The 26,049-nt window shown below is 40.3% G+C and overlaps 1 protein-coding gene across 36 annotated transcripts in view; it reads right to left on the reverse strand.

The window, feature by feature from the left end:
* Positions 1-26,049, reverse strand: part of MADD (MAP kinase activating death domain) — an 83,051-nt gene that overhangs the window by 19,289 nt on the left and 37,713 nt on the right. For 4 of the 36 annotated variants that reach the window (XM_081855432.1, XM_081855420.1, XM_081855400.1 and 1 more), the window contains 15 exons: positions 25,352-25,632; positions 24,482-24,621; positions 19,777-19,878; positions 17,428-17,487; positions 16,890-16,992; positions 15,827-16,013; positions 14,093-14,243; positions 12,145-12,351; positions 10,032-10,085; positions 5,393-5,493; positions 4,506-4,589; positions 3,641-3,799; positions 2,734-2,842; positions 1,381-1,443; positions 861-981 (listed from right to left, as the gene is read on the reverse strand). In XM_081855432.1, the coding sequence (XP_081711558.1) occupies positions 861-981; positions 1,381-1,443; positions 2,734-2,842; positions 3,641-3,799; positions 4,506-4,589; positions 5,393-5,493; positions 10,032-10,085; positions 12,145-12,351; positions 14,093-14,243; positions 15,827-16,013; positions 16,890-16,992; positions 17,428-17,487; positions 19,777-19,878; positions 24,482-24,621; positions 25,352-25,632 (1,922 nt within the window). Of the gene's footprint in view, positions 1-860; positions 982-1,380; positions 1,444-2,733; positions 2,843-3,640; positions 3,800-4,505; positions 4,590-5,392; positions 5,494-10,031; positions 10,086-12,144; positions 12,352-14,092; positions 14,244-15,826; positions 16,014-16,889; positions 16,993-17,427; positions 17,488-18,844; positions 18,884-19,776; positions 19,879-24,481; positions 24,622-25,351; positions 25,633-26,049 lie in introns of all 36 variants that reach the window. The other 32 variants (XM_081855401.1, XM_081855422.1, XM_081855409.1 and 29 more) reach the window with 19 other exon arrangements.

A 26,049-nucleotide genomic window follows, 5' to 3' on the forward strand; every position in this document is an offset into this window, starting at 1 on the left:
TGCAAAGAAAGATGCAAAATGTCCTGCATCCTCTTCCTTCTTTTATCTTTTTTAACAAAATTAAATCTCTCCACAGACCCAGTACCAGATGGCCAGAAATTAAACTTAGCCTTAAGTTACATTTCCTTTTATAGGCCCAACATTAAAAGACAAGCAAAGGTTCAGGGAGGTCCAAGGTGGTGGGAGGGTTTTTTATTGGTTTGTGGTTTTTGTTCTCGCTTTTATCATGTATTTTGCATTTTTATATTGCATTTTATGTTGATATCCACCCAGAGATGTAACGGATGAAGGGTGGCATACAAATTTAAATAAATAAATATTTCAAAAGACAGACTTTGTGTATAAAGAAAATTAAATTTGGAACAAAGTCTTAAATGTGTTGTTTTTTAAAAGTTAGAAAAAATTGTAATCTGCTTAATAAAAAAAATTCTAAGCAGTATACAGTACATAAATTAATATAAAGTAATTATTTATTTCAACAAATTTACTCAGAATAAAATCACATCCTGAATTCCCAGGAAGTTGTTAAACTAAATAATGCAGAGGGAGAGAAAAATTGCAGAGAATTTGTAATTTACCTGTTACAGATAGGTAGCCGTGTTGGTCTGCCATAGTCAAAACAAAACAAATTCCTTCCAGTAGCACCTTAAAGACCAACTAAGTCAGTTCTTGGTATGAGCTTTCGTGTGCATGCACACTTCTTCAGATACACTCTTCAGTGTATCTGAAGAGTGTACTCTTCAGTGTATTCTTCAGTATATCTGAAGAAGTGTGCATGCACACGAAAGCTCATACCAAGAACTGACTTAGTTGGTCTTTAAGGTGCTACTGGAAGGAATTTGTTTTGTTTTGTAATTTACCTGTCAATCATCTCTTGAGGCCCCTGATCCATTCCCATTCCTTCTCTTTCCAACATCACAGCATCCAGGTAAGCATCTTCCCAGAACTGCATGTGGTCCCACAGGGTTGATCGCTCTTTGCCTAGATAGCAGAGAATAAATTAATCCAGAAGACCAATAATTTTGCAAGGAAAAAACAGGATAAAACCTTTTTCACCACAAGATGTGCCAAGTAATCAACACCACCATCATCATCATAGTACCACCACAGCAAAATCAGTTCTGTTAAAAACACAACAAGCCAGGAGATGCAAGGTTCCCTGTCCTAACTCACTCTATATATTGCAAACATTTATGGTCCCATCTTGCTACCTTGCCTAAAGCAGTGCACCAACTTTATTGCGTTCTGTGTTATTGTTTTCCTCTATCAGTATTCACCAAATGAAGAATGCAGGAACAAGAAAAGAACAGTGGAGTGTATAGGAATACATGTGAGAAATCTTTTTAATACACACAGAAAAGCAAAAAGAAGAATTATTACTCATAGAGAAGGTTTCCATGGCAGCATCCTCTAATTGGTCCCAGACAGATCCTTTATCCCTCCCTTTATAGTTCCAAGCAAGCAGCAACATGGCAGCAAAGAGGAGAAATGAGACATATAACAAGACTGAGCAACCTTTCTGGAATAATGAGACTCAGGAGAAAAAGTGCAGTGAAAAATATGCTACATATTGCAATTGTGGTTGAAGGCCATGCCTCTTCTAATACATCAATATAACTTGATCTTTAGCATACTGTGTTAAGAAACAACTTCCCTGCTCAGGATACCATTTTAAATATACACTTGATTTGACAGCATGTTAAACCACAGAGCCTAGGATTTGCCGATCAGAAGGTCGGCGTTCGAATCCCTGTGATGGGGTGAGCTCCCATTGCTCGGTCTGTGCTCCTGCCAACCTAGCAGTTCGAAAGCACGTCAAAGTGCAAGTAGATAAATAGGTACCGCTCCAGCGGGAAGGTAAAAGGCATTTCCGTGCGCTGCTCTGGTTCGCCAGAAGCGGCTTAGTCATGCTGGCCACATGACCCGGAAGCTGTATGCCAGCTCCCTCAGCTAATAAAGCGAGATGAGCACCGCAATCCCAGAGTCGGCCACGACTGGACCTAATGGTTAGGGGTTCCTTTACCTTTACCTAATATGATAAATCTGTAGCCCACTGATTGTATGTGGCCCACAGGGCCTTCCAATGCAGTCTTCTGGCCTGAACCCCACCCCCATCCTTGACCACATTTTCTTTGCTGCTGAGCTATAATCTCTTAACAGCTAAGCAGGTGGCAGGAAGGAGAAATTCCTGCCACACAGCATAGAAGCATAGGGAGCTCCTTCTTCCCTGCTCCCGAGCTGTAACCTTTTATCAACTGGGCAACGAGGGGTCGGGACAGAACCACCATGGACTACATGTACCTCATGCTGGAAACTTTGAGGGCGATTGCACCCCCCACAAATCAACAACCTTCCACTGCCACTACCAAATGTCTGGATTTCCACTTCTATTTTAGAGGGGTTTTTTCTTAATTTGGGGTTCAAAAAAATAGGGGTCGTCTTATACATGGGGGTGTCTTATACACAGAAAAAATGGTATACTAATGACAAGCACTTCTTATAAAATGTTTTGAAGAAAACCATGAGTTTTTAGCCGATAATTTGTCTATGGTATGTTAGAGAATTCAAAACTCATCTATGGAGGTTTCACTTCAATAGATCAGATTGTTGTTCTTTTAATTTCTTTTTATTTAGAAAATACTACAATGAAGATCAGCATGTTAAATGCTATTTCACTAAAATGCCTATGCTTTGAACAAATTTGCTTCAAACAAAATAAATGTCAACACGTACCCAGAAGACCCTCATAGAGATAAACTCGTAGGCTTGCATCTTCTGGTGCTCTCCCAGGACTGCTGCATTTATTGTCTTTCATGGTCTGCTTCAAGCTATGAGATTTACCCTTTAAAAAAAATTTAAATGCCAGTTTAATCAGGCATGTTCTATTGCTCTATATTATGTATTCGACTACCAAGATTATTCTGCAAGCAATATATATTCCTTGTAAACAGAAAAATAATTCAGAAGGTAAAAAGTGGACAGCAGAAAAAGCTTAAGCCACCTCTCAAATTCAACTCAGTTCAAAGATACTTCATTTTTTAAAAAATAATATTTATTAAGTTTTTACAAAAAGAAGTTTAAAAAGGAAAAACACACAAACAGACAAAAAAGACAAAAACCAAAATTTAAAAAGAAAAATTAAAAAATCACTCTTTCAGATATCGTACCACTCATTAACTTATTTTCATGACTTCCTCACACCTCCCTTTTTTGTATTCCATTTACAGATTTGTTCAGCAAATTCATACCCTCTTATTTTACCCTTAGTTATTTTACCTCACATATTGTAACTTCTAATCATATTGCTAGAACCACTTCGTTTCATTCCAACATCATTCCGTTCAAAGATACTTCATTGTCATGATATGACATTTGAGGCCATTATGATTTCCAAAGGTCTTTAAGAGATCTATCACTCTAAGCCAATTTACACTTACAAGGTCAGTGTGCTTCCCACATATATAATTGAGTTTGCAGTGCATGCACACCCTGGAATATATATGCTGGCTCAGAATTGCTGGTACTTCTTCACTAAGGATAGACCATTTCTAATGTGATCGCTTTCCATAAACTAATAGGTCTTTTACACTACCCACCATCACTACAATAATTCCTAAGCAAAACCAAAGCATGTTCTTACAAAGATGGTGCTAGTTGCTGAATTTGTCTCAATCTCACTGTCTGACACAGTGCCTCGTGATCCTGTCAGATTTCCACCGCTTTCTCCACCAAGGCCATCACCAGCATTGCTGCTCAAATCACTATCTGCTCCTAATGTCTCCCCAGAGCTGTTGCTCACCTGAAGAGGAAAACAAACTGTTTAAATGGTCAGTCCTTTATTCAATATGAGTAGTTACTGTGGAGACAAAGATTTATTCAGAGTGCCATTCCAGAGAAAGCTAAATCTCAATAATTCCTGCATCCCAACCAAAAGTAAAGGGGCAGGTTTCTGCTAACTCATGTTACATTGGGACCCAGCACAGTATACTTTAGAATGCAAAGTGACTATTTGCAGGGCACTGTTTAATGTTTTAATGCTTTTTTCTTTTTTAGAGCTTCAGTCATTAAAAATAAAAGGCTGGGCCTCAACTTTTAAATTAAGTCAGAGTCAGATTTTTTTAAAGAAAAAGAACACTAATAAATGTCTATTCTTTGGCCCAACAGGACAATTTAAGATAACTGTAGACATTGCCACAATCATTAATTTACAACAACTATTTTCCAAAAACAAATGTCACAATTTAACAATATAAACACAAATAAAATATGTAAGTTTACAAATCAGACCAGTGGATAGGAGCCCCATACCTACCAGAGCATTTTATGTACAATTGGGGGACATGATTAAATGTAAAACTGGAGAAGGATGGAGAGTGTATGCACTAGAGATGAACTCGGCGCTTGCAATTTACACAGGTGTTGAGTAAGAAAGTGCATGCAAACGATCAAGCCTGAAAAACACCACTAAAATAAAGCACAAACATTCCACTTCAGCCATGCCCTACCACTGTGCTAACTTCAGAGTCTTGGCTGGTGCTTCGGATCATAACAGCAGGTCCCACACTTGCCACAGAATCCAAATCACTCTTCTGAAATCATGAACAAAGAAGAAGAAAAATAATGCACATTAGTCATTACTATTTCTGCTTGGAGACTCGGACCACACATTTTATTTGGGCCCAGACTACTAAGGAACTGCAAATCTCATGCCTCATGTTTCTAGCTTCCCAGAATCAACAACACTGGAACATGTGTTGCTTTCACATACCGTATTTTTCGCCCCATAGGATGCACCTAGTTTTTTGGGGGGGAAATAAAGAAAAAAAATATTTACCCCCCAGGTGCGGGGCTGGGGCGGGGGAAGCCTGAGCTTCCCCCGACCCCAGCCCCCAGAACAGGCTACTATCCGCAAGCCGTGGGAGAGCTGCGCGAAGCCACGCGGCTCTCCCACGGCTAGCGGAGCGCCGCACGAAGCCCGAAGCTTGGGGCGTGCTGAGCTCAGCGTGCCCCAAGCTTCTGGGTGCCGGCCAGCTCTCCGGTAGCCGTGGGAGAGCCGCGTCTCCCACGGCTAGCGGATAGCTTCCTGAAGCCTGGAGAGCGAGAGGGGTCGGTGCGCACCAACCCCCCTCGCTCTCCAGGCTTCAGCGAAAGCCTGCATTCACCCCATGGGATGCACACACATTTCCCCTTCATTTTTGGAGGGGGAAAAGTGCATCCTATAGGGCGAAAAATACAGTAATTATCAATGCTTCCCCAAAGTGAGTAAACACCCCCCCCCCAATGAAAACCAGAATCTATGGACAAGGGCACAAGGAATTCTCACTATTCTACCCCCATGTCAATCTCCTTGAGGCATTTCTCAAATAATAAATAAAATATTCAAGACACTCACATGAGAGCTGGAAGTTAAACTCAACCCACTATCTGCACTGATCTGGGATTTCTTCTCATCTGTCTCCCCCAGATCATGAGAGTGTTTTTTACCTTCTGACCCTAAAGAGAGGGAAAGTGATATTTCATTACTGTGAACAAGAAAATGAAAGAACCAGAAGGCAAATGATCGCTTTGGTGCATGAGAATTACCAAGGGGGGGAACCAGAGGATCTTCTCCTGTACTCTTGAAATAGCATCAACCAGAAATATAGCCTGGCTGGTTGCAGCCACCATTCTGTCCAATACATAAATGCACCTGAGAAGCAGACCAACTGCCTTAAACAGTCACCCATTGGAGAAAGGAAAAGGGGAAAAGAGACAAAGCAGGCACCAGACAGATTCCAGTTAATACAAGGCATGCCAAACGGTCGACACATGACTCTGGAAAGCCACTTCCTTATGTCACAGATACAAGATTGCTTTTGTTGCTGTTTGCTCTTTGGAGAGGGGCAGATCTTATTGCTGGACACTTGGTACTTAATCTAATATGCTACCACCTACAGCCGAAGTTATTATTTTTCTCATGTTCACCAAGTGATTCATGGTGTAACCATCCAAACAGTCAGCAATAATCATCTGCATACCAGAAACGAGAGCTTCAAATGGGACATTTTGGGGCAAAATAGCAATATTATACAGTCATTGTAGGGATGTATTACATGGCTCTCCAGAGTTTGTAACAACAAAGGTGAAGCAGTGAGTTTCAGCTGCTACGAAGACATGCATTCATCATCCCACCCTATCCATCAAGAAAAGGGATTTATGCCATGATCATGCAGCTTAATGTTTTTTTACCCTCCCGTGATGAGATGAAAGACAGAAAGAAAATGGATGAAAGGAGAGACAGAATTGAGAAGGGTTTGGAAGCTGTGTACAATGGAAATAAGGAGGCAGGAGAAGAATACACTGCAGACTACACAGGTCACCATTAAGAGCTTGAAGGGAGAAGAGACTGAATACAACCCTTCTGCCATAGCCATATCTGCCAACCGTTCCTTAACAGGGACACATGACCAGCAGCTGGAGGATTTTATTTTATTTTATTGCAGATCTAGGATGTGTACAAATAATGATGTGTGGCAACTCGTATGTACACAATACAGCAATACCTTACATACCACTAAATATGATGAACTAAGAGTTAGGAGTGCAAGTGGGATGTATGATGTCTATCACTAGATACTGCCAACATCAGAAAAAGTGAAACAATGTGCAAGAGAGAAAGAAAAATTATATATATGGTGCGCGTGAAAAAAAGACTATTGGTGTGCATTTTTGAGATGACCATATTATTCATGAAGGTAGAATTGTCAAAAAGATGGGCAGCTTATCCCAAAGGTTGTATATACTAGCTATGGAGTATATTTAAAGAGAGGGTATTATATAGAACATTCCAAAAATCAACTGGCATTTGTTTATAAACCTGACTTTAACATACATTTCCAGACTATGTTAGTACTTAGATGCTTCTAACTATGATGCTAGAAGTAAATAGAAAGTGGAATTATGAAATTCATTGGACTTGTTTTCAGATTCTGTTCACAACTGAGGTACATTAGCAACAGATTCTTTTTTTAAAAAATACCTTTAATCAGTCAAAAGCATCATTTAAAAAGGTGTTATGAAAACACTAACTGGTTAATTTACATATTATTCCAATCAATTTAATAAGCACATAATTTAACTGTGGATTTTTAATCATACTAAAGGTTATGACTGACTGTTATTCACAGTTAAGCCCTGTGAATGAATATTCATGGTTCAAGGCAAAGTTATACATACAGAGAAGGCAATTCCTTCAAGATGACTTATCTGTATGGATTAGCCAAAAATATACCTTTGTCAATCATACTCAGAAGTTCCTTTGTATTTCAGCTAATTGATCGCACAACAGAGAGAGTTAGTTAAGTGAGGAGGGGGGAAAACAAACCTTTAATACTTGGTCAGTCTAAGTCAAAAGTCCATAAAGATGGGAAATAGCTATTTCTTTAAATAAAAAACCCTACACAAAGTTATATTTGACTTGAATGACTACATTTCAAAGATTAAGTGACTAAAAGGGCATAAGGACCATATTCTAGAGAACAGGGAACACTTAAATTTCACAGAAATAAAGGGGAGTTAAAGTTCCATTCTATACACATTTGTCTGGAAGTAACCCCTATGAGACTAATGCCTGAGTTGATATGCATTGGATTACACCGCACAGCATTCAAATAACACAATTAAATTATTTGACTTCTTAGCAATCACTGGCCCAATTAAAGGTAATTTTGCTGAGGAAGGGTCACTTTTACAGAGTCTAGTTTTAAAACATTCTGCTATCAGAATGAGGCAAAGGCTTCTCCAAGTCTCTTCTACTTCTTCAGTTAAGTATGGAAGTAACGTCTCCACCTAAATACGGAAGTTCTCAAAAAACATGGGCACAGACTTCAGAGATCCCCAGTCTATTAGAATAATTGTCTATTACTTATAAGATGGGACATGGCATAATAAAAACATCCTTGAAAGTTTCCCCACTAGCCTGTCTTTTAAAAGGAGAACCTAGGACCAGCAATGACTAAATCTGGCCAGCTTACTTTATGAAGTAAACAGGCGTCTTGGTTACATACTTCTATAATGTGAATTAATATCTTCTCTATACAGCCCAACAAACTTTATATTCACAGTATTTAAGTAGTGATACTCCTTTTTGTGTATTCTCAGTGTGTTCTCTAAAGAATTATAAAATAAGATTTCTATAGATGCTATAAAATAAGCTACTACAGTGGATGCTTGGGTTGCGAACGGGATCCATGCGGGAGGCACGTTCGCAACCCGCAATGCCGCGTCTGCGAATGCGCGGATCGTGATTTGGCGCTTCTGCACAAAGTGTGATTTAGCGCTTCTGCACGTGCGCCGAAACCCGGAAGTAACCCATTCCAGTACTTCTGGGTTCGGTGCGCTGCGCAACCCGAAAATGAGCAACCTGAAGCGTCTGTAACCCAAGGTATGACTGTATACATAAGTTCTTAACCCGAGGTATCACTGTATAGTAGAAACAGATAGAAATACTATACAATGTTGCTTCTGTAGTTATGTCAGCAATATTTTTTTCAAATATTCAGTAAGTGGCATATTATAGGATAAACTATATGTTACACTAGAGTTAGGATAAACTGTATGTTACACTGCAGAAATTCAACTGCCTCTCCTTCTTTACAAAGAGCCTGTAGGCACTTTGAAGTGGAGGAGAAGGAACATGGGAAGGCTGGTGGGAGAGTTTCAACCCTTCCCCAATAGCCTATTTTCACCTGAAACTGCAGGGAGCAATCTACTATCACTTTCTACTTTATTCAGGTGCTACTGAAAAGGAATCAGATAGATATATCAATATATTTTTTAAAATCACACACTGTATAGTGAAGATACAGTTTGTAAATTTAAGAAGTTGCAATTTAAGAACGTAAGAAAATTTGAGAAGAATATTGACAAGCTGAAATGTGTGCAGAGGAGGGTGACCAAGATGATCAAGGGTCTGGAAATCAAAGCTTATGAGGAACTGTTGAGGGAGTTGAGTATGTTTAGCCTTGAAAAGACAAGACTGAGAGAAGATATAATAGCCATCTTCAAATATTTAAAGGACTGTCACACAGAAGCTGGAGCAAGCTTGTTCATGCCTGCTCTGGAGAGTAGAACCTGAACCAATGAGTTCAAGTTAGAAGAAAGAAGATTCCAACTAAACATTAGGAAGAACTTTCCAGCAGTAAGAGATGTTCAACAATGTAGCGGTCTCTCTTGTTGGAGGTTTTTAACCAGTGGCTGGATGGCCATCTGTCATGCATGCTTTAGCTGAGATTCCTTCACTGCAGGGGTGGGAACAGATGATCCTTAGGGTCACTTCTAAGTCTACAATTCTATGACTCTGTTATTCTAACTATGTGCATTATTAAGCACTATCAGTTTTATGCATTTGACAACAACAACAAAAGCAGAATGTTGAAGTGGGGCTTAGCTGGACATTCCACTCTTTTGTCCCAAGGGTGGGAATCAAAAAACAACAACCTAGAAAACAATACATCATCTCTGTGGATGGAGAACTTCACATTCCATTTCCAGTCAACCACCATTCTTCATATTAATCCCCAAGGTTACTCCCAACCTCATACAAAATAATTAATCATCAAACAATAATTGTGGACCTTTCACATTGGACTTGAACTTTACATTTTATATCTGCTATTGGTTAAGAATTCAGGACAAACATATCTTTACACAGAACACTCCATGATGCACATATTGCAGAAAACGTTGGTTTACTACCAAAGAGGGATTACAATTTCATGGGGGAAAGACTGTCCAAAATTTAATTTATAATTCAGTGGTAAGGAAGGATTTGAAACTTGGCTGGAAGAGACTGTATTTTTCCCCTCTCCTCTCCTGATACAAAAAGGGCTATTCAGTGAACCCCAACACTAGATTTCTTTAAGAAATAGTGACCTCCTTTGTCTGCCCTATGGCTCATGTGGCATGGGTGTTCAATCAAAGGCTTAGAGAGTTGGCAGTTATGGGGAGGCTTGGAGGAGTGTCAAGTTTCTGTCCTTTTATCATATTCTTACTCAGTTTTTCCAAAGCTTTTTGCTTTGACACTTCGTTGTGCTTGTTCCACAATTCTACTCAAGATGCAATGTAAGCAGGAGAGAAAGACAGAAAAAATGTCAGATGCTGATCAGAGGCGGAAATGGAAAATAAAAATAAAAAATAAGCCACCCAATCCTGCAGTACCAAAGCAGAAATTAATGATAACTGGCATGTGAATAATTAATCACATCTTCAGTCAGAACAGGGTAGAAACTTCCATCGCCTTCATTCACAAGATTTCAAAATTAATACCTATATATAATTAACTGGCTGAGTAGAACAGCTAAGTGAGACTCACCTACCTGATCTCATTTGCCTTCACAGAAATGACAGATTAAAAAGAGACAGTGTCAGGTTCTTTATGTCAACATTTAAAGTTTCTTATCAGTGGGTTACACAAAGAATATAGTATGTATTTTATGTATCAATGCGCCCCAAACCACCAAATATATTTCAATTCAAAGTGTAATAAGGGATAAGAAAAACTATTTCTATAAACACTAAAAAAAACTATGTAAAAAAACAATTAGTTTGGGTCTGAATATGCCTGTAATAACCACTGGGCTTCTTTTAGCTTTATGTATGTTAACTATATCAGACTCCAAATCATTTTCATCAGGGCAAAAAGAATAGCAAAATATGGGGAGGGGATCTAAAAAATAAATACACACCATTCTGTTCAAATGATACCCTAAATTTTCATCCCTGTGGCAGAAAACTTCAGATAATTCCAGATGCTGGCCCAATGGGCCAGTGGCAGAATCATAATAAGCTTAATGGAAATTCAAGTTGGAAATGCATTACTGTATTTTAATATTTTGTTGGAAGCCACCCAGAGTGGCTGGGAAAGCCCAGCCGGATGGGCGGGGTATATATAATAAATTATAGGAAGGAAGAAGCTGGGAATGCTACAAAGTAAGAAGCAAACTCAGCTCTTACAAGAGCAGAGAAAGATAAGTGCAGAAAGTTTCTTCTGTTATGGAAACAGGGTATGGGAAAGCACAGATAGAAATGGGAGAGGAAACAGGCTCAGAACATTTCAGAGCAATTCAGGATTTGTCTGCAGTAGGAGAAAGACAGCTAATTATAATTCATCCAGAAAACCTAATCAATTTCCCCATGCTTTATTTGATGGAACAACACCAAATAAACAAACAGCGATAAGCACATTCAAACTGAAAATGAGATTTCTGGAGGCTCCCTCCATTCCCTGGTGCTATTATTTATTAAAGGTATACACACCATGGCTGCCCTTCTTTCCCCATCTATCACAATTCTGCTTGCTCCCTATGCACATTGGTACGGAAGGGTACTGTATCCATCACAGGGAATTCATCTCAAACTATGGGAGGGGAGTCATGCTTCAGAAACCCATCTGACAAATATGATTGCAATTATATAGCTGTCTTTGCACAATCTCTTGAGACTGGGTAGGCTCTTTTTTTCTACATATGCATGGCATTGTCTGCTAGAAACCCTCAAAACTTTATTTCCTTCTGTCCTTTGGATGGTGAGTGAACGTAGCAAAAAGTATTATATTTGTTCTTGTAGGTTTTGCTTTGGTGGAAAATATAAGATTATACATTATACAGAAACACCCACAGCACAAGGGCTAGAATTGAAGATGAATGAACATGAAGTCCAAAGCTGCAATCCTGCACACTTGTACTTGGGAGCAGATTCTCAGAAATCAATGGCATAGTACTGGGCCATTTTCCTCTCAATAGTAATTTGTTTTTGTGGCAACTAGTCCCTGGTGCACACACTCCCAAGAAACTGTTTCCATTACAGACCAGACTATTCGGCCTGTAAGACTATGTGAACAATGATTAAAGTTCCCTATGCCAGCATCATATGGCTATCTCCACTAGCCTCGCCATAAAATTCCAAAAAGCATAGAAACACCAGAAATGCTTAGCCAATATTTCTCCAAGCTGTGAGAAGAGCATATATGAATAGTCTTTGCAGTCCGAGTGAAAGTGAAGCACATTACTGCAGCAATGATAAGGCAAATGTTTCAATGGGAAAGATGCAATCAGATTCTAATGCAGTGCACACTTTCCTGCATTCCATATACACATAAATACACACCAATAGAAGCTACAAAATTTTCCTCCTTTAGACTCCTTGTGTCAAACTCCCTCGGCCCTTTCCCTGCAGGGCTTGGGGCCCTTGGCATGAGCTGGGGTACTGGCAGTTGCACCTTGGGTTTCGGTTCAACCCTTGTGGCTAACATAGGGTCCTTGCCAACCGGAGTGATTGCTCCATCTGTTGGGCTTCGTTTTCTTTTTTCTGGCTCTTTAAAAGAAAGGAGGAGAGAGAAATCAGCAGCCAAAAAAAGAAAAACACATACCAGCAATGGTAAAAATGGAAGGATTAAGAAAAAAAATGGGAGAAGAGTACAGAAGAAAAAGATGGTTCAGATGGCGTTAATCATTTGTTTACAGATAATGAAAAAACAGCTCTCACATTTAGATCTCAAAATCAATGTTCAAAAGCAGTGCTCAAAACACAGGGTCTGAAGGCTTCGTACCTAGTACCTCAAAGTACATTTCTCACACAAGATTGACTGGCTAAAATTTGCTTCAGAAGACTTTCTGCAGGAAAATCTAAGATCCAGTAAGTAGCACTATGTTATGGATTTAAACAAATTTAATACTGGGCAATATCAAACTACATCTCATAAGGGAATCCCTCTGCTCTGTTCCAGCTTCTGCCAACCTAGCAGTTTGAAAGCATACCAGTGCAAGTAGATAAATAGGTATCGCTGCTGTGGGAAGGTAAACGGCGTTTCCATGTGCTCTGGTTTCCATCACGGTGTTCCGTTGTGCCAGAAGCGGTTTAGTGATGCTGGCCACATGGCCCAGAAAGCTGTCTGTGGACAAATGCCAACTCCCACGGCCTGAAGCGCGATGAGCACCGCACCCCATAGTTGCCTTTGACTGGACTTAACTGTCTAGGGGTCCTTTATCTTTACTTTACTAATAATTATTAATAATTCCAGCTCTTTGTCTTTCTAGTTCTCATGGCAAGTTTCAAAATGTAAAGAAAAACCAATTGTGCTGGGGTACAACATGGATACTAGACTTAGATAATACTGCATACTGCTCTTTGCAACCCTCTCACCTCCCACACTCCACCAACAAGGATGTACTCTTTTAAATTTCTCAACCTCCAGTAAAATTTGAATGGGTGCCAGAAGCTCCCTGTATATTATGTTTCCTCTCCCCCCACCCATCATAAGCTTGATAAGGCAAGACGCTGGGTAACAGGAACGGGGAATGGCTGGCCCTCCATATGTTGCTGAATTACAACTCCCAGCAAGCCTGGTCAGTGATGATGGGAGCTGTAGTTCTCATCAAGCACAAGGTCTGTATGCAAAATGAAAGTATATTATACACTAAATATCTCAATGCAAAGGATAATATAACACAAAATAATACAGACTCAAAGAATATATGTACAGTCTCAAATCAATCTTGGAGATATATATGCCATCTTACAAATTACTATTCAATGTCTCTGAGTTCAAGAGTACAACTGTAATGTGCTGAAGGGAGCTGTAGTTCAGCAATATCTGGAGGGCCAATGGTTCCCCACACCTGCCATTTATATACACACCATGGCCCTTACATACAACTGTATCATCCCGACTGTGCTTAATAAATAAGTGCTATTGGGGCATGTGCCTTTTCCTTAAGCAACTAAATATTTGCACTTCTTCTCATGGCTGAACTGCTGAAATGAAATTAATTCAGACAAACATTTGGGTGTGCCAATGAAAACAAAGTAACGGCATTCTGTACTGGAGTTGACTGAAAATACATTAATCATTTTCTCAATGAAACTCCATGAATTATAGATGCAATTCAAAATACTTATTCCAATAATTACTCAAAACCTAAAGCTGTGATAAAATAAATGTGATTATTTGTTGTGCCAGAAAGTCAGACTAGCTCAGCTCTACAACAAGTAGGGCATTTCACAGATTTACATTCATTTATTTTATATATTTCATTAGTTTATCCCATTCTCTTACCTTTGTTATAGTAGTGAGTATGAGCTATTTCCAGCAGACCAAAGACACTTGCCATTCCCCCAAGTCCAGCATTTGCATATGACTGCTCAAGGCTTGACACAGTACATTTCAGCAAATCCAACATCCCTTTGTAAACCTTGCGACTGATCTCCTACAATGGAAACATTCATAAGAGTGAGGATGCGTCATTTATTAGGAACCTGTTTCAGCTCATTAACTTCCACTAAAGTAAGCCATAATTCCCTTGCATTCTAATTAATTTTCTGTAGCTTAACTACGCCTCCTTCAGCTTAGGACCACAGGAAGCTGCTTTGTACCAAGGCAGGCCAATAGTTCCTCTAGCTTAGTATTCTCTATGCAAGTCACCAATGTTTCAGACACCACACCTCAAGATACCAGAGACTGAACCTGGGACCTTTTGCATACAAACATGTGCTCTACTACAGAGCTATTCCTGTACCTAAAAGAGAAATTCTCTTTATAGAATTACCTCTGTTAACTAAATCTGCGCAAATGCTTTTTCAAGTAGGGGGAGGTTCTGACAGCACTTAAGCAAACTGTTGTGAAGCCTCTCTAGAAAAACCATTACTCAATCTCACTCAATCCCACTGATCTCAGTAGCTTTCATCCTGTTTTTAATTTGCCTTTTTTCAGTAAGTTACTTCAGTGTAATCAGTTCTAGGTCTTCTTGGTTTCCCTCAACTCTCCACAGCAGATCTAGGGGTCACACAGGTGCATGGGGAGAAGAGAGAGGAAGTTCCATTACACAGCCAAAAGTGCTTGTGCTAGTAGAACTGTTTGGTTGGATACCCTTCTGATTGTTAGGATCCTTTCTAATCTGGTTTCTGACCTGGTATTTGGCACAAAAATGGCCTTGGTCACTTTGTAGATGATCTGTACCAAAAGATGGGCATGACGCATCTGACCCTGTTGATTCGCCTAGATCTCTCAGCAGCTTTTAGTATTGTCAGCCATGGCACCCATCTGGGCCACTGAGAAAGGATGGTCTCCCTCATCACCACCACCCCACCTCACAAGGGTCTCAGAAGGTCTACTACTCGGCCCCATGACCTTTGGCTTATGGAGGGCTTCAATGGCCCATCTTGTCCTCCATGCTGCTTAACATGTCTGGTTGAAGTCACCCTGAGCTTTTGGCTGGGTATCATCAGTATCCAAATGACACTAAGCTCTACCTCTTGTCTGCATTTCCTGATCCCAATGAGGCAGTATACTCACTCCCATTAAGGGAGATGAGAATGATATCACCCTGGTCTTTCATCAACTGCACTGATTATCACTTGGTTTCCTGGCTCAATTCTCTGCCTTGCTCTAAAGCCCTATATGACATGGTAACAAGTTTGTTTCAGAATTACTTCTTCCCATGTGAACCCAGGAACTCTGCTGCACTTCAAAGGCCCTCTCCACGTTCCCTTCCCATCCTTTGTACAGGCATGAGAGAAATAGGTTTCTCTATTGTGACACCTAGATTTAGAAACAGCTTGCTTAGGGGGATGCACCTTTCCCATTGCAGCATGCTTGCCTTTTAGGAGGTGATGAAGGTATGTTTATTCTAGACACCATTCGTCTAACTGGGTCTCTGATATTCTAAGTACTGGGTTTTTAACTTATTGTTGTTTTGTAATCTATGATTTATTAGTAATGGTTTTACTGTGAGCACTGCAGCAGAAAGACAAAATAAAACCATTTAAAAGAAAAGAGGAACAGAGAACTGACCACATCCTGGACAACATCCTGCCGTGCATCTTCCTCCGATTGGATGGTGCGATTAAGCTTGCTTAATACAAAGACACGGAGCTGCTCACTCTCCAGGAGACGGCGGACTCTCTTCATGTGAAACCAACCAACTCCTTGTCCATCTAGGACATTGTGCACCACCTCTTTCAAGAACTGCTGGTTCTCACTATATTATATGGATACACAAGCAATAGGGGGCATAACCCTCCAGGACACTTCCATAGGTATATTACACTTTACAATAGGAGGATACTGCCACAACATAAATCTATCTGTATTTAGCCAAGCTGACTTCAACTCTAACCATAATATGCTAGGTAACCTGCATCAGATCCTGCTATATATCTCTATCACTGACTCAAGTCGAGCAGCTGGAATAACTAGGCTGGGGTAAGAATTGTGGCTATCACACTTCCCCAGCCCTTTCTGCCATGTGGAGCGCCACTGCAGAAAGGAAGAGATGGGGCTGCACCTAGATCTGTGGCTCAGCAAAGCAGAAACAGCCTTTAACTATCATTTTGTGCCAAAGTTTCCTGCTGCCCATCTAAACTGGACTCTTGAAACCTAGCATCACACCGTTGATGTGTTCCATTTGTTATGAATTACAATCCCTATACTTTTCTCAGTAATATGTCTAACCATTAATACCTCCTTTTATTTCTGCATTTGGCTGTTTCTTATTTGTGCAAACAGAAGACATTTTGTGAAAGTGGGTTTCCTAGTCTGGCCTCAACATATTGTCCCTCCTACCCTCCCTAAAAAGCAGCTTTCAAGAGTCACAAGATATAGTGGAATAGGGTTGGATGTGGTGCAAGATCTACTGGGACAGAAACAGCCAAAACTAAGTGGAGGCAACTTGCATGAACTGATCAATTGTGTAATCCATTACAGTAAGATTCAAAGATAAAGGGTAGGTCACCTTCTTTAATTTTTCTTTTTACAAGCATCACCAGATCTTCTTATACTCAGAGCAGACATGCCCAGGGCATGCCATATAAAGCTCATTTTGCATTGTACAGCAACTCTAAGCAGATGCTTTTACCTGGAATTACTGCTTCGTCCCTGTGGTGAAGGAGACTCCCTTTTCACTGTCGGGCTGTGCTTTATAACAGAAGACTTTTGATCCACAAGTGCTCGTCTATTTCCTGAATAAGAGAGGAAGCAGAACAAGAAAACAGTTACTGAAAAGGATGCCCAAGTCCAAGAACAATACCAATGAGACACACAAAAGTCAGCTAACACTTAATTAAATGGACATACAAAGAAACTTGGAAAAGCAGCAGCATATTTTGTATTATTGCATCATACATCGGCAGAAAACAGTAATGGGAATGACAAAAGAGAAGATGGTAACAAGAGCAGAAGATGAAAGGCAGGAGTTTGGCTGCTCTGCATGCATTTCTGCCACAAGAACCATCTTCTGATTAGGCAACATATGGAAAAGCAATGTGTTACGGGAGTGTGACTAGTAAAAATCACATGATACTGGCTTCCAGTGGATAAATTGCCCAAAAGACAGGCACAAGAATGCTTGCTGGGAGTTGGTATGTCATGCACAGTTCATAATGCAAGGAACCCACCTTCATTGCTTACTGGCCCAGCTTCAGTAATAATCTCCATTATAGTATTTAGCCCAAATACTGGGACACAAAATAAACAATTAGTAGTGCACTGCAAAATCACCACCATTTTTATATTTGATTAGTTACTTGATTAATCCCCTCTCTTTCAAAAACAGCCCTGGGTTAATGTTGGGGAACATCTACACTGGGGTGGTCCAGATAAAAGCTTTTCCCATGGCTAAATAGGAATAAACTAAAAGTGGAAGGAAAACTTAAGGAAGAGGTATTAACTAGCCAGTGTAGCAGGGGAGGATTCCTACATTCCCTGTTCTATCAGCCCACCTGTAATGGTGCTTGTTCTTGATTTGGTCCTTGGATCTGTAATAATAGCACTGGGATTAGCACTGCCCTTGTATGCCTTGTGAGCATTAGCTGTGCTCATTCAGTATGGTAGAGAGACTCAAAACAATCATCTCTGTAGAAGCACATTTTGAAACAAATTTCCCAACCCTAATGGCTTCGAAACACAAAATCACAAGCTCTCATTTCTAGTGTAGATGTGTCCTAACCTGATTTAAGGTCACTTGAAGGCTCAAAAGTTACTCTGAACCCCATTCAATTCAGGAATAATGCTTCTATTTTAGGAATTATTAATGTCATCTTTTATTTCATAGGAACTGCAAAAAATAAAGCTTATCTCCCTTCAGAACATGAAGGTAAATAAAACTAAACATTAATGAATAGTTGAAAAGGGTAATGAAACAATGGCAATGAATGAAATGAAAAAAATATCATCTACCCGTCTTGTATCTCAAAGAATTCAAACATTAAGAAAATTGATATTTACCTGGCATACACAAATCATTAAATTGTAGAGTTGGAATGGTCCCCCAAGGGTCATCTCGCCTAAATATCTACTACCATGCTATCCCCACCACCCAACTAGTATGATACCTGTCAGGTCAGTCAGGTTATAATTTTTTCTTTATATATGAAACTGACTAAATTACTGACAATTTTATCCTATAGAAAATTGGAGATGCCACATGGAACAAGAGTCATCAAGAAATGACAATAAACTGCAGTAGATGAGACACAAAGCATGGAAAGACACGGAAAAACCCATCACTGTTTTCTTCCAATGTGTGCTATCAATAATAGGTTTAGCTAACAGAAGATCTCTGCACAAACAAATATAGGAATATGACCAAATGGAAATATCCCCAGAGACCATGCAGAGTCTTCACCAAACTACTCACAGTCCTTCTGCGTTGGTTTCTGGTTTTTCTACACACACACACACACACACACACACACACACACACCCCTAAGAAAATGTTAACTCTTATCCAAAGCAAAGTCCAATGCAGCAACACAAAACTAACTTTTGGCCTTTATTACTAAAAGGTCAAAGGTCAGCAAACATCATACCAACCTTCATCCACATCCCTTCCCACTTCCAGATTAAAGTAATCTTTACCGATGAAAATGGAGAGGGGGAAGAAATAAATAAAATCAACTTATTAAAAGCAACTTATTAAAAATAAAGCATTCTTCCAGCTGAGCAACCAAAAAGATTCAATGCAAAATCAAACAATGGTAAATTACAGAGTATCTTTCCTTTAACAACACTAATGACTAAAACCAACTGTAGTACAGATAACCTGGAGTAATTTCTACAGATTCTACTCCATATTTTTCCAGATTTAAGAAGCCTACCTTAGCTAAGTCCTATTGCTCCAAATGAACGGCTTTCAATAATTTTTCTCTTAAGGTAAGTTTTAGCCCTTTAGATAAGGGACAATTTAAACGTGATAGCCTTTCCCATGAAAGTGTTTCACGTAACTGGTGAAAAGTTGAAAAGATCCTTGCCAGGTTGGTCTCTCTCTATCTGGGCTGACAGTGTCCATGTGCCAGGAGAGCCAACAGCAGTGATCTGCAGCTGTATACATTTGAGGCAACACACACAAACACACTAAGGCTATGCTTGCCACATAGACTGTTGCCAGGGAAAGGGCTTTTCAGCAGCCTCCATGAAAGGAGGCTGTGAAATTAAATCAGTCCAGAGGATTAAGACTTTGCATTCACTTTACGCAAAATCTCTTTCCACCAAAGTGCATTTCATACAGCCGGTGCATTAAAATAAAGACAGACCAAAAATAATACTCCCTTCCATACTAAAAAGTGTAATTAATAGTCGCTTAAAGAATTCTGCTTAAGAAATCTGAAGCATCACCGAAAATGAATTCCTAATTCTAGAATGCCTGGTTTCCCAAAATGATTTTTTTAAGGGTTGGGTGTAATTCTGTGACTGCTTGGCAATCAAAGGGATTCTGAAAGCAGTAAAAGGCAAGGAAAAGTGATTACCTTTCAGGCTAGGAAATGGAGTGTTTTTGTCTCTCCCAGCTTTGGTTGGAAGGGCTAAATTGGACAGACTAAAGCTTGTGCTGTGGTTCTTGTATAGGCTACCTATAACAAAAATAAAATAAATCAAGTGATCTAATCATCCCCTTATCTCATTCAGAAACTCACTGTGCAGTTTACATCTGAACAGCTTTCTGCACTCTGGGATAAACTAGACATGACCTTAAATGCAGCATAAAGGTTTTTAAACATGCAGGTAGCATCAGCTGGTGGGCACTAATGGGGAATTCCCCCACCCCAAGAAATTCCAGTTTCAGAAGAGGGATTTCATCAGGACCACAGTAGAAAAGATAGGCCTGACGGGCTGCCCTTCATGGCCCCTTCAGCACCTACTGAGCCCTTCCCAGTGCCTGTCATCACTTGGGTCTTCCAATGGCAATGCTACTGCAGAAGCCAGCATTGTCATCCTCCTTGCACTTTTCCATGGGCATATTCATAGTGGAAGCAGCCCTGTAACAGGCCACAAGTTGGGCAGCTATTTGGCTTCCAGGTCACTATGTACTTTTGGCTATAAAGTAAGCTTTCAAGTGAAGGGCAGGGGAAGTTGCTAGTAGCCTCCTCCTTCCTCTTATGTATGGCACCACAAACACCCAGAGGGAAGGGATGGGCCAGCCTGCCAGCCTCCCCTCCCCTTGTGAAAACAACAACAACAACATCCCCAGCCACTCTGGGCGGCTCCCAACAGAATATTAAAAACATGATAAAACATCAAACATTAAAAACTTCCCTAAACAGGGCTGCCTTCTAAAAGTCAGATAGTTGTTTATTTCCTTGACATCTGATGGAAGGGCATTCCTCAGGGCGGGCGCCACCACTTTGCAAGAGCTCCAGGTGAAGGCTGTGGCCATAGAAGCATCACTACCAGGTAGGCAAAGGATGGCAGGTACAGGGGTGGAACCAGGGCATGAGTCCCAGTGAGCTTTGCTGGGACATGTGGGTCCCAGCAACTGACAGGTCTGAGGAGGAGGAAGGAGGTTTGATCCCCAAAATTAGTAGCCCCCCATCACCTGATACTGTTTCAATTTCAAAAATCTGCATGTTACCACATTTAGCATCATGTGTAGTTTCGCCCTCAACAGCAGGCTCTCTCTCTCTATGAGAAATGGAATAAGTTCCTTACTTCTGCTACGATTCATGAAGATATTTTTGAAGTGAGACAAGGGGAGGAGGAGGCAGAATAAACACTTTACTTGTTTATCCTTTTCCTCTACTTCTCCATTTCGTTTATTCAATGAAATGAATGTATTTAATTCAAAATCTTGACATTCCATCATTTACATTCCACACTCTCATTCTTAAAATGTGCAAGGCAGTTAACATTCAAATCATTTAAAACATCAAATCGACACAGCAGATAAAATTCAGCTTTAAAAAAGACTGGGAACTAACACAATGGTTAGGCAGGATCAAGAGCATGTGAGACCACAGACCTGCTGGAATAAAAATTGTTTTAGCTGATGTCTAAATGTCACTAGAGAGGCAGCCACCCAGATCACCCCAGCCTGGGTGCTATTGTGGAAAAAATGACAACTGGTAACCAGAGTAGCTCATTCAAGTTTATTGGCCCAAGGCTTTAAGTAACCAGCTCTTTAAACTGGGCTCTGAAACAGACCAGAAGCCAGTTAAATTGATAGAGTAAGAGCTCATCCAGACTTCCTTTGTGCCATATTCCCAGGCAGAGGTTTGCACTTCAAGGCACTGTGTCCAAGCACTCTTTTTTTTTTCCCCAGCCTTTTCCCACTCTTTATTGTTGAATTGGAGCAAACGGTAAATCGGAATTGCCATTTGTTCAAATTCAGCATTAAAGAGTGGGTTTTCCTGGGGAAAGCTCTGGAGGGAAAAAAAGGGCTCAGACATGGAGCTTTAAAGTACACACCTGTGATTAGAAAGTGCAGAGCCAAAGGTAAGTGTGGATGAGCCCTCACTCTCCCCCAAAATCTGAGTCATGGCTAAATTTTGTTTGCTGGTTTTTGCACTAGTTGTAGCTTCTGTACATTTTCCCCAGGCAATCCACTTAAGGCACCTTATAATAGTTCAAACTTGATGTAACCAGTGCATACACAACTTCGGCTATTATCTGCCTTCTCCAGGAACATGTACAATTAGTGCACTACCTGATTGTTCAAAGGGAGCGGGACCCAACACAAAACACAGGTGAACCACTATTTTTGAGACAGCAGTACTATTGAACAGGAGAATTAGTAGCCCTATGACAATGTTGCTCACCTGACGTGATTGGAAACAAATGAGGGAAGACCTGAGCTAACTCTCTCCCTTCCACCGCATTCTCATCTCCTGCCCCTCCATTGTTGGTGTTTTGGAGGGCAAATATCTGCAAGCAGGGAACTTTAAGTGCATGGAGATCTAGGACAAATACAGTAGGCTGCACACTGCAGTTGTTTGCCATACAAGGAAAGCAGTGGGGCTGTGCAAAGTTAACTAGCACATCCCAGCTACAGTGATTCCTCTATTGCATGAGAACACCACCTGAATAGGGTTTGTGCCCTATCTGAATTAACTTCAAAAAGGAGCTAGTAACACAATCCTTGTAGAAAAGAGTACTACATAACTAGGGCCCATCACCAAACATGTCTTGTTGCTAGTTTCTGTCAACCTCACCCACCCCAGTTGGAGAAAGCTCATGGAACAGGTCCCACCAGAAGATCTCAATGCCCAAAGCTGATTCCAAAGCTATGAAGGGCTTAACTTTTCAGGATGTCATGAAATGAGTGTGGAACTTCTGCTCAATTCCATGGCACTATGTCCTGTGGAATCCAGCAAAGTTCCATCTCCACCCACCCCCTTGCTGTCTAATGTCTATATGAAACCACTGGAACAACTCATCCTGGAATTTAGGGCTCAGTGCCATCAATGTGCTTAAGACACTCAGCTCACCCACTCTCTATTCCATCTGAGTCAGGAGAGGCTGTGCAGGACTGGTGCCTAGGGGCAGTGATGGACTCAGTGAGAGCCATTAATCTGAAGGTGAATCATTGTAAGATGGAAGCGCTATAGGTAGGTGGTCCAAGTCCAGGAATTAGGGAGACTCCCCATGAAGGAACAGGCACATAGCATGGGTGTTCTTGATTCAAACCTGCCATTGGAGACACAGGTGGCCTCAGTGATCAACTATGACTGGTTAACCATCTAAAGACGCTGTTTGACCAGGATAGCCTGAAATCAATAATTCATGTACTAATAACCTCACAAATGTAGGGGAGGGATAAGGGAGAAATTTGATTCAATTCACATTTAAAGCTGAAAATATCAAATTTGCACTTTTCAAAACAATATGGGAAACGGTCTTCCCTCAAAATTTGCGCTTATCTGAATTTTGTGATACAGTTCTCCAACCAACATTTACAAAAATGCATATATGAAATTGCATAGAAATGACTATATTAGTGAAAATAACATACAAAATGCATCGTATTAGGAGAATTTGCTTGCAGAAATGTGGACAGCAATCAAAAGTATATACAAATATGTGTTTATGAGGAGAAATTCAGGCTAAAATCGTGAAGCATTTTCACAGGGCTTTTTTCTTAATTTATTGCAAATTAATTCAGAAATGTGGGGAAGTGCAGAGAAGATTGGTAAAATGAACTGGGAGAACCAAAACTGATAGATTCTTCCATACCTAACCTGAGGTTACCCTTAAAGACAGCCCAGAAGCAGCAGCAACTGAAGAATGTGACAGCAAGGCTGTTAAATAAGGGAAGTAGATGGGATCATTTTACAGCAATCATCAGAGCGCTGCACTGACTGCCTGTGAGCTACTAGGGCAAATTCCAGGTGTTTGTACTGATGTAATAAAGCCCCAAATAGCTTGAGGCCAAAGCAAATTGAAAAGCACCTCCCTCATAGGGCCATCTTGGTGGCAGATCCACAACTGACAAACTCCCTCCCCATGGAATTTGTGTTGTTCCCCACATAGTTACTATTTAGACAATAATAAAACATATTTTGCCACTTTGTCATTTTGGCCATAAATTGGTTCTGAGATTGAACAGTACTGTTATCATGCTGCTTTGTTATACTATTTTTAATTATCCACTGTGTTTTTTATGTTGTGCACCACCCTGAGCTCCTTTAGAAGGAAGGGCAAAATGTAAATGAAAATCATCATCATCATCTTCACACCAGTTCCTGCTATAGCCTTTGCATGTGGTTTATTATACCTGCAAACCTCAGCAATTGTGAAAGCAGAAGCAAAATGTAAATATTAAGGGTCACAGAGGACAGAGCATACTATTAGTACTGAGTAAGCGACTATTAGTACTGATTAGTACACTTCCTTCATTCAATTTGGCACCAAGCACACCAACGTTGCTCTCTGAGCTACCCAGGCTTATTTCCAGCTCCCAATTCCAAGGTCTGCTCCCTAGTGCTAACATTTAACCAAACCCAGTCCCTATTCTTCTCTACTAAGCCAAGACTCCTGTTGCTTCCCTTGCTTCTGCTTTTGCAAAAGATGCAAGCAGTAGATGAATGTCATGTATTAAGCAATAGCCAATGACTTTCACAGGGTTGGTGCTTTTGGGTCAAATACTTTATTTCCATTAAGTATTCTTCTTTCTGTGGGTCTCTTCCCCACTTTCTTCCCACCTGCTGTTCAAATTTGCAAATAAGAAACAATTATACATACTGGCAAAGGACATAATGCCCCCAAAACCTTCACTGCTGTTGTTGGATATTGTAGAATTTGGGGAACTGGCATGGGAATCCGATTCCGCATCAGACTCGTTGCCTAGCTTTAAGCTGTTGGGGCGTAGAGGCTGCAGAGGCCTATAAAAGAAAAGACAACGGTGTTACATTGTTGGCATCGTTATGTATCCTGCAACTAAAAAGATTGTTGGGACCCATCTCATATCAGTAACACAAACATCTGATTTAGCTGTGGTGTCAGTTTGGCAGTTGCCAGGTCAACTGATGCCTATTTTAGAATAGATAGAGCAAGTATGAAAACAAAGGCAACAGAGAAGTAGTCTGCAGATTCCAAGTACCACCCATCAACCAGAACAGTAAACATCTTGGAATACTTACAAGAGAATAATTACAGGCCTCTTCCCCAAGTAATTATATGTCCCACTCAATACAGGGACTCATCAAAGTGTTGTGGTCCCAAGCTGCTACATATGTGGTGTGAATACTGTAACTATGTGGCCAAATCTCTTTTCCCTCCAAGTTGTCATTGTCCATAACAGCTGGATGTCACATGGGGAAAACCCACATAGATCCTTCCTTCATGTGTTCCCCCAAGTGGTGCAGGACTGCACCAGAGAACAGAAGCTTCCTTGATACTGTGGGTCCTGAAATGCTGATGTGTTTAATATATATCCCTCTAGGTCTGAGGGAATACAATAAAGACCTAAGAAAATCATTAGAAGATATCTGAACTGCAGGGGGATTTTCTGAGGATAATGCATGGTACTAAGCACAAATAGTAAATAGTAAAGCACAATTAGTAAAATTCCAGTGTGGCCTTCATGGAGTCCTGAATTTAGTGATATCTCACCGATTGCCATTGAGGTTCTGATTGAACTTTGGTGTATAGCTTTCTTCCTGTTCATCCTCTTCTTCCTCTGCTGGGAACCCATACTGTGGTTCAAAGTATGGGTTATCATACTCTCTTTTCTTCACCATTCCATCCACGGAACTCAAACTGTTTGCTGGATTCTCACTATCACGACGTTCAACACTCATTTTGGGAAAGCTTGGTTGTAAAGGCAGACTGGGAAGGTGATTTGAAAATCCAGCTACCATCTTCTCCTCCATCTCTGCTGAATCAGCAGACTCCTTTGTAAAACAAACAAAAACCCAATTTGTCTACAAATACATATCCACATAACAGCTGGTCTCAGGCGCAAGAGGACCCTAAGATTCTGAAGGCCAATTGTTATCTTTATTTCTAACATTGCCTATACTAAATGAGCTTACATCATCTCTCTGCAATTTTGTCTCCCATGTCTAACATTTCACAATTTATTTCCCGCATTAGACCAGCTGTTTTCTATATAATAAACTGTATTAATATTAAATGTTCATCCATTTTCTAACACTTCTTAAATTGTCTCAAATATTGTCTAATGATTTCATCACTGTACTAGCTCATCACTACCTCTAAAGAAACATGGCTGCTCACTTGAAAAATTTCATCCTAGGTACAGTGTTGTTCACAGGGCTTCCATACAGATCTATGTATAATACTTATTT

This window comes from Podarcis erhardii (genome assembly GCF_964252035.2).
Source record: "Podarcis erhardii genome assembly, chromosome: 1".
Classification (NCBI taxonomy): domain Eukaryota; kingdom Metazoa; phylum Chordata; class Lepidosauria; order Squamata; family Lacertidae; genus Podarcis; species Podarcis erhardii.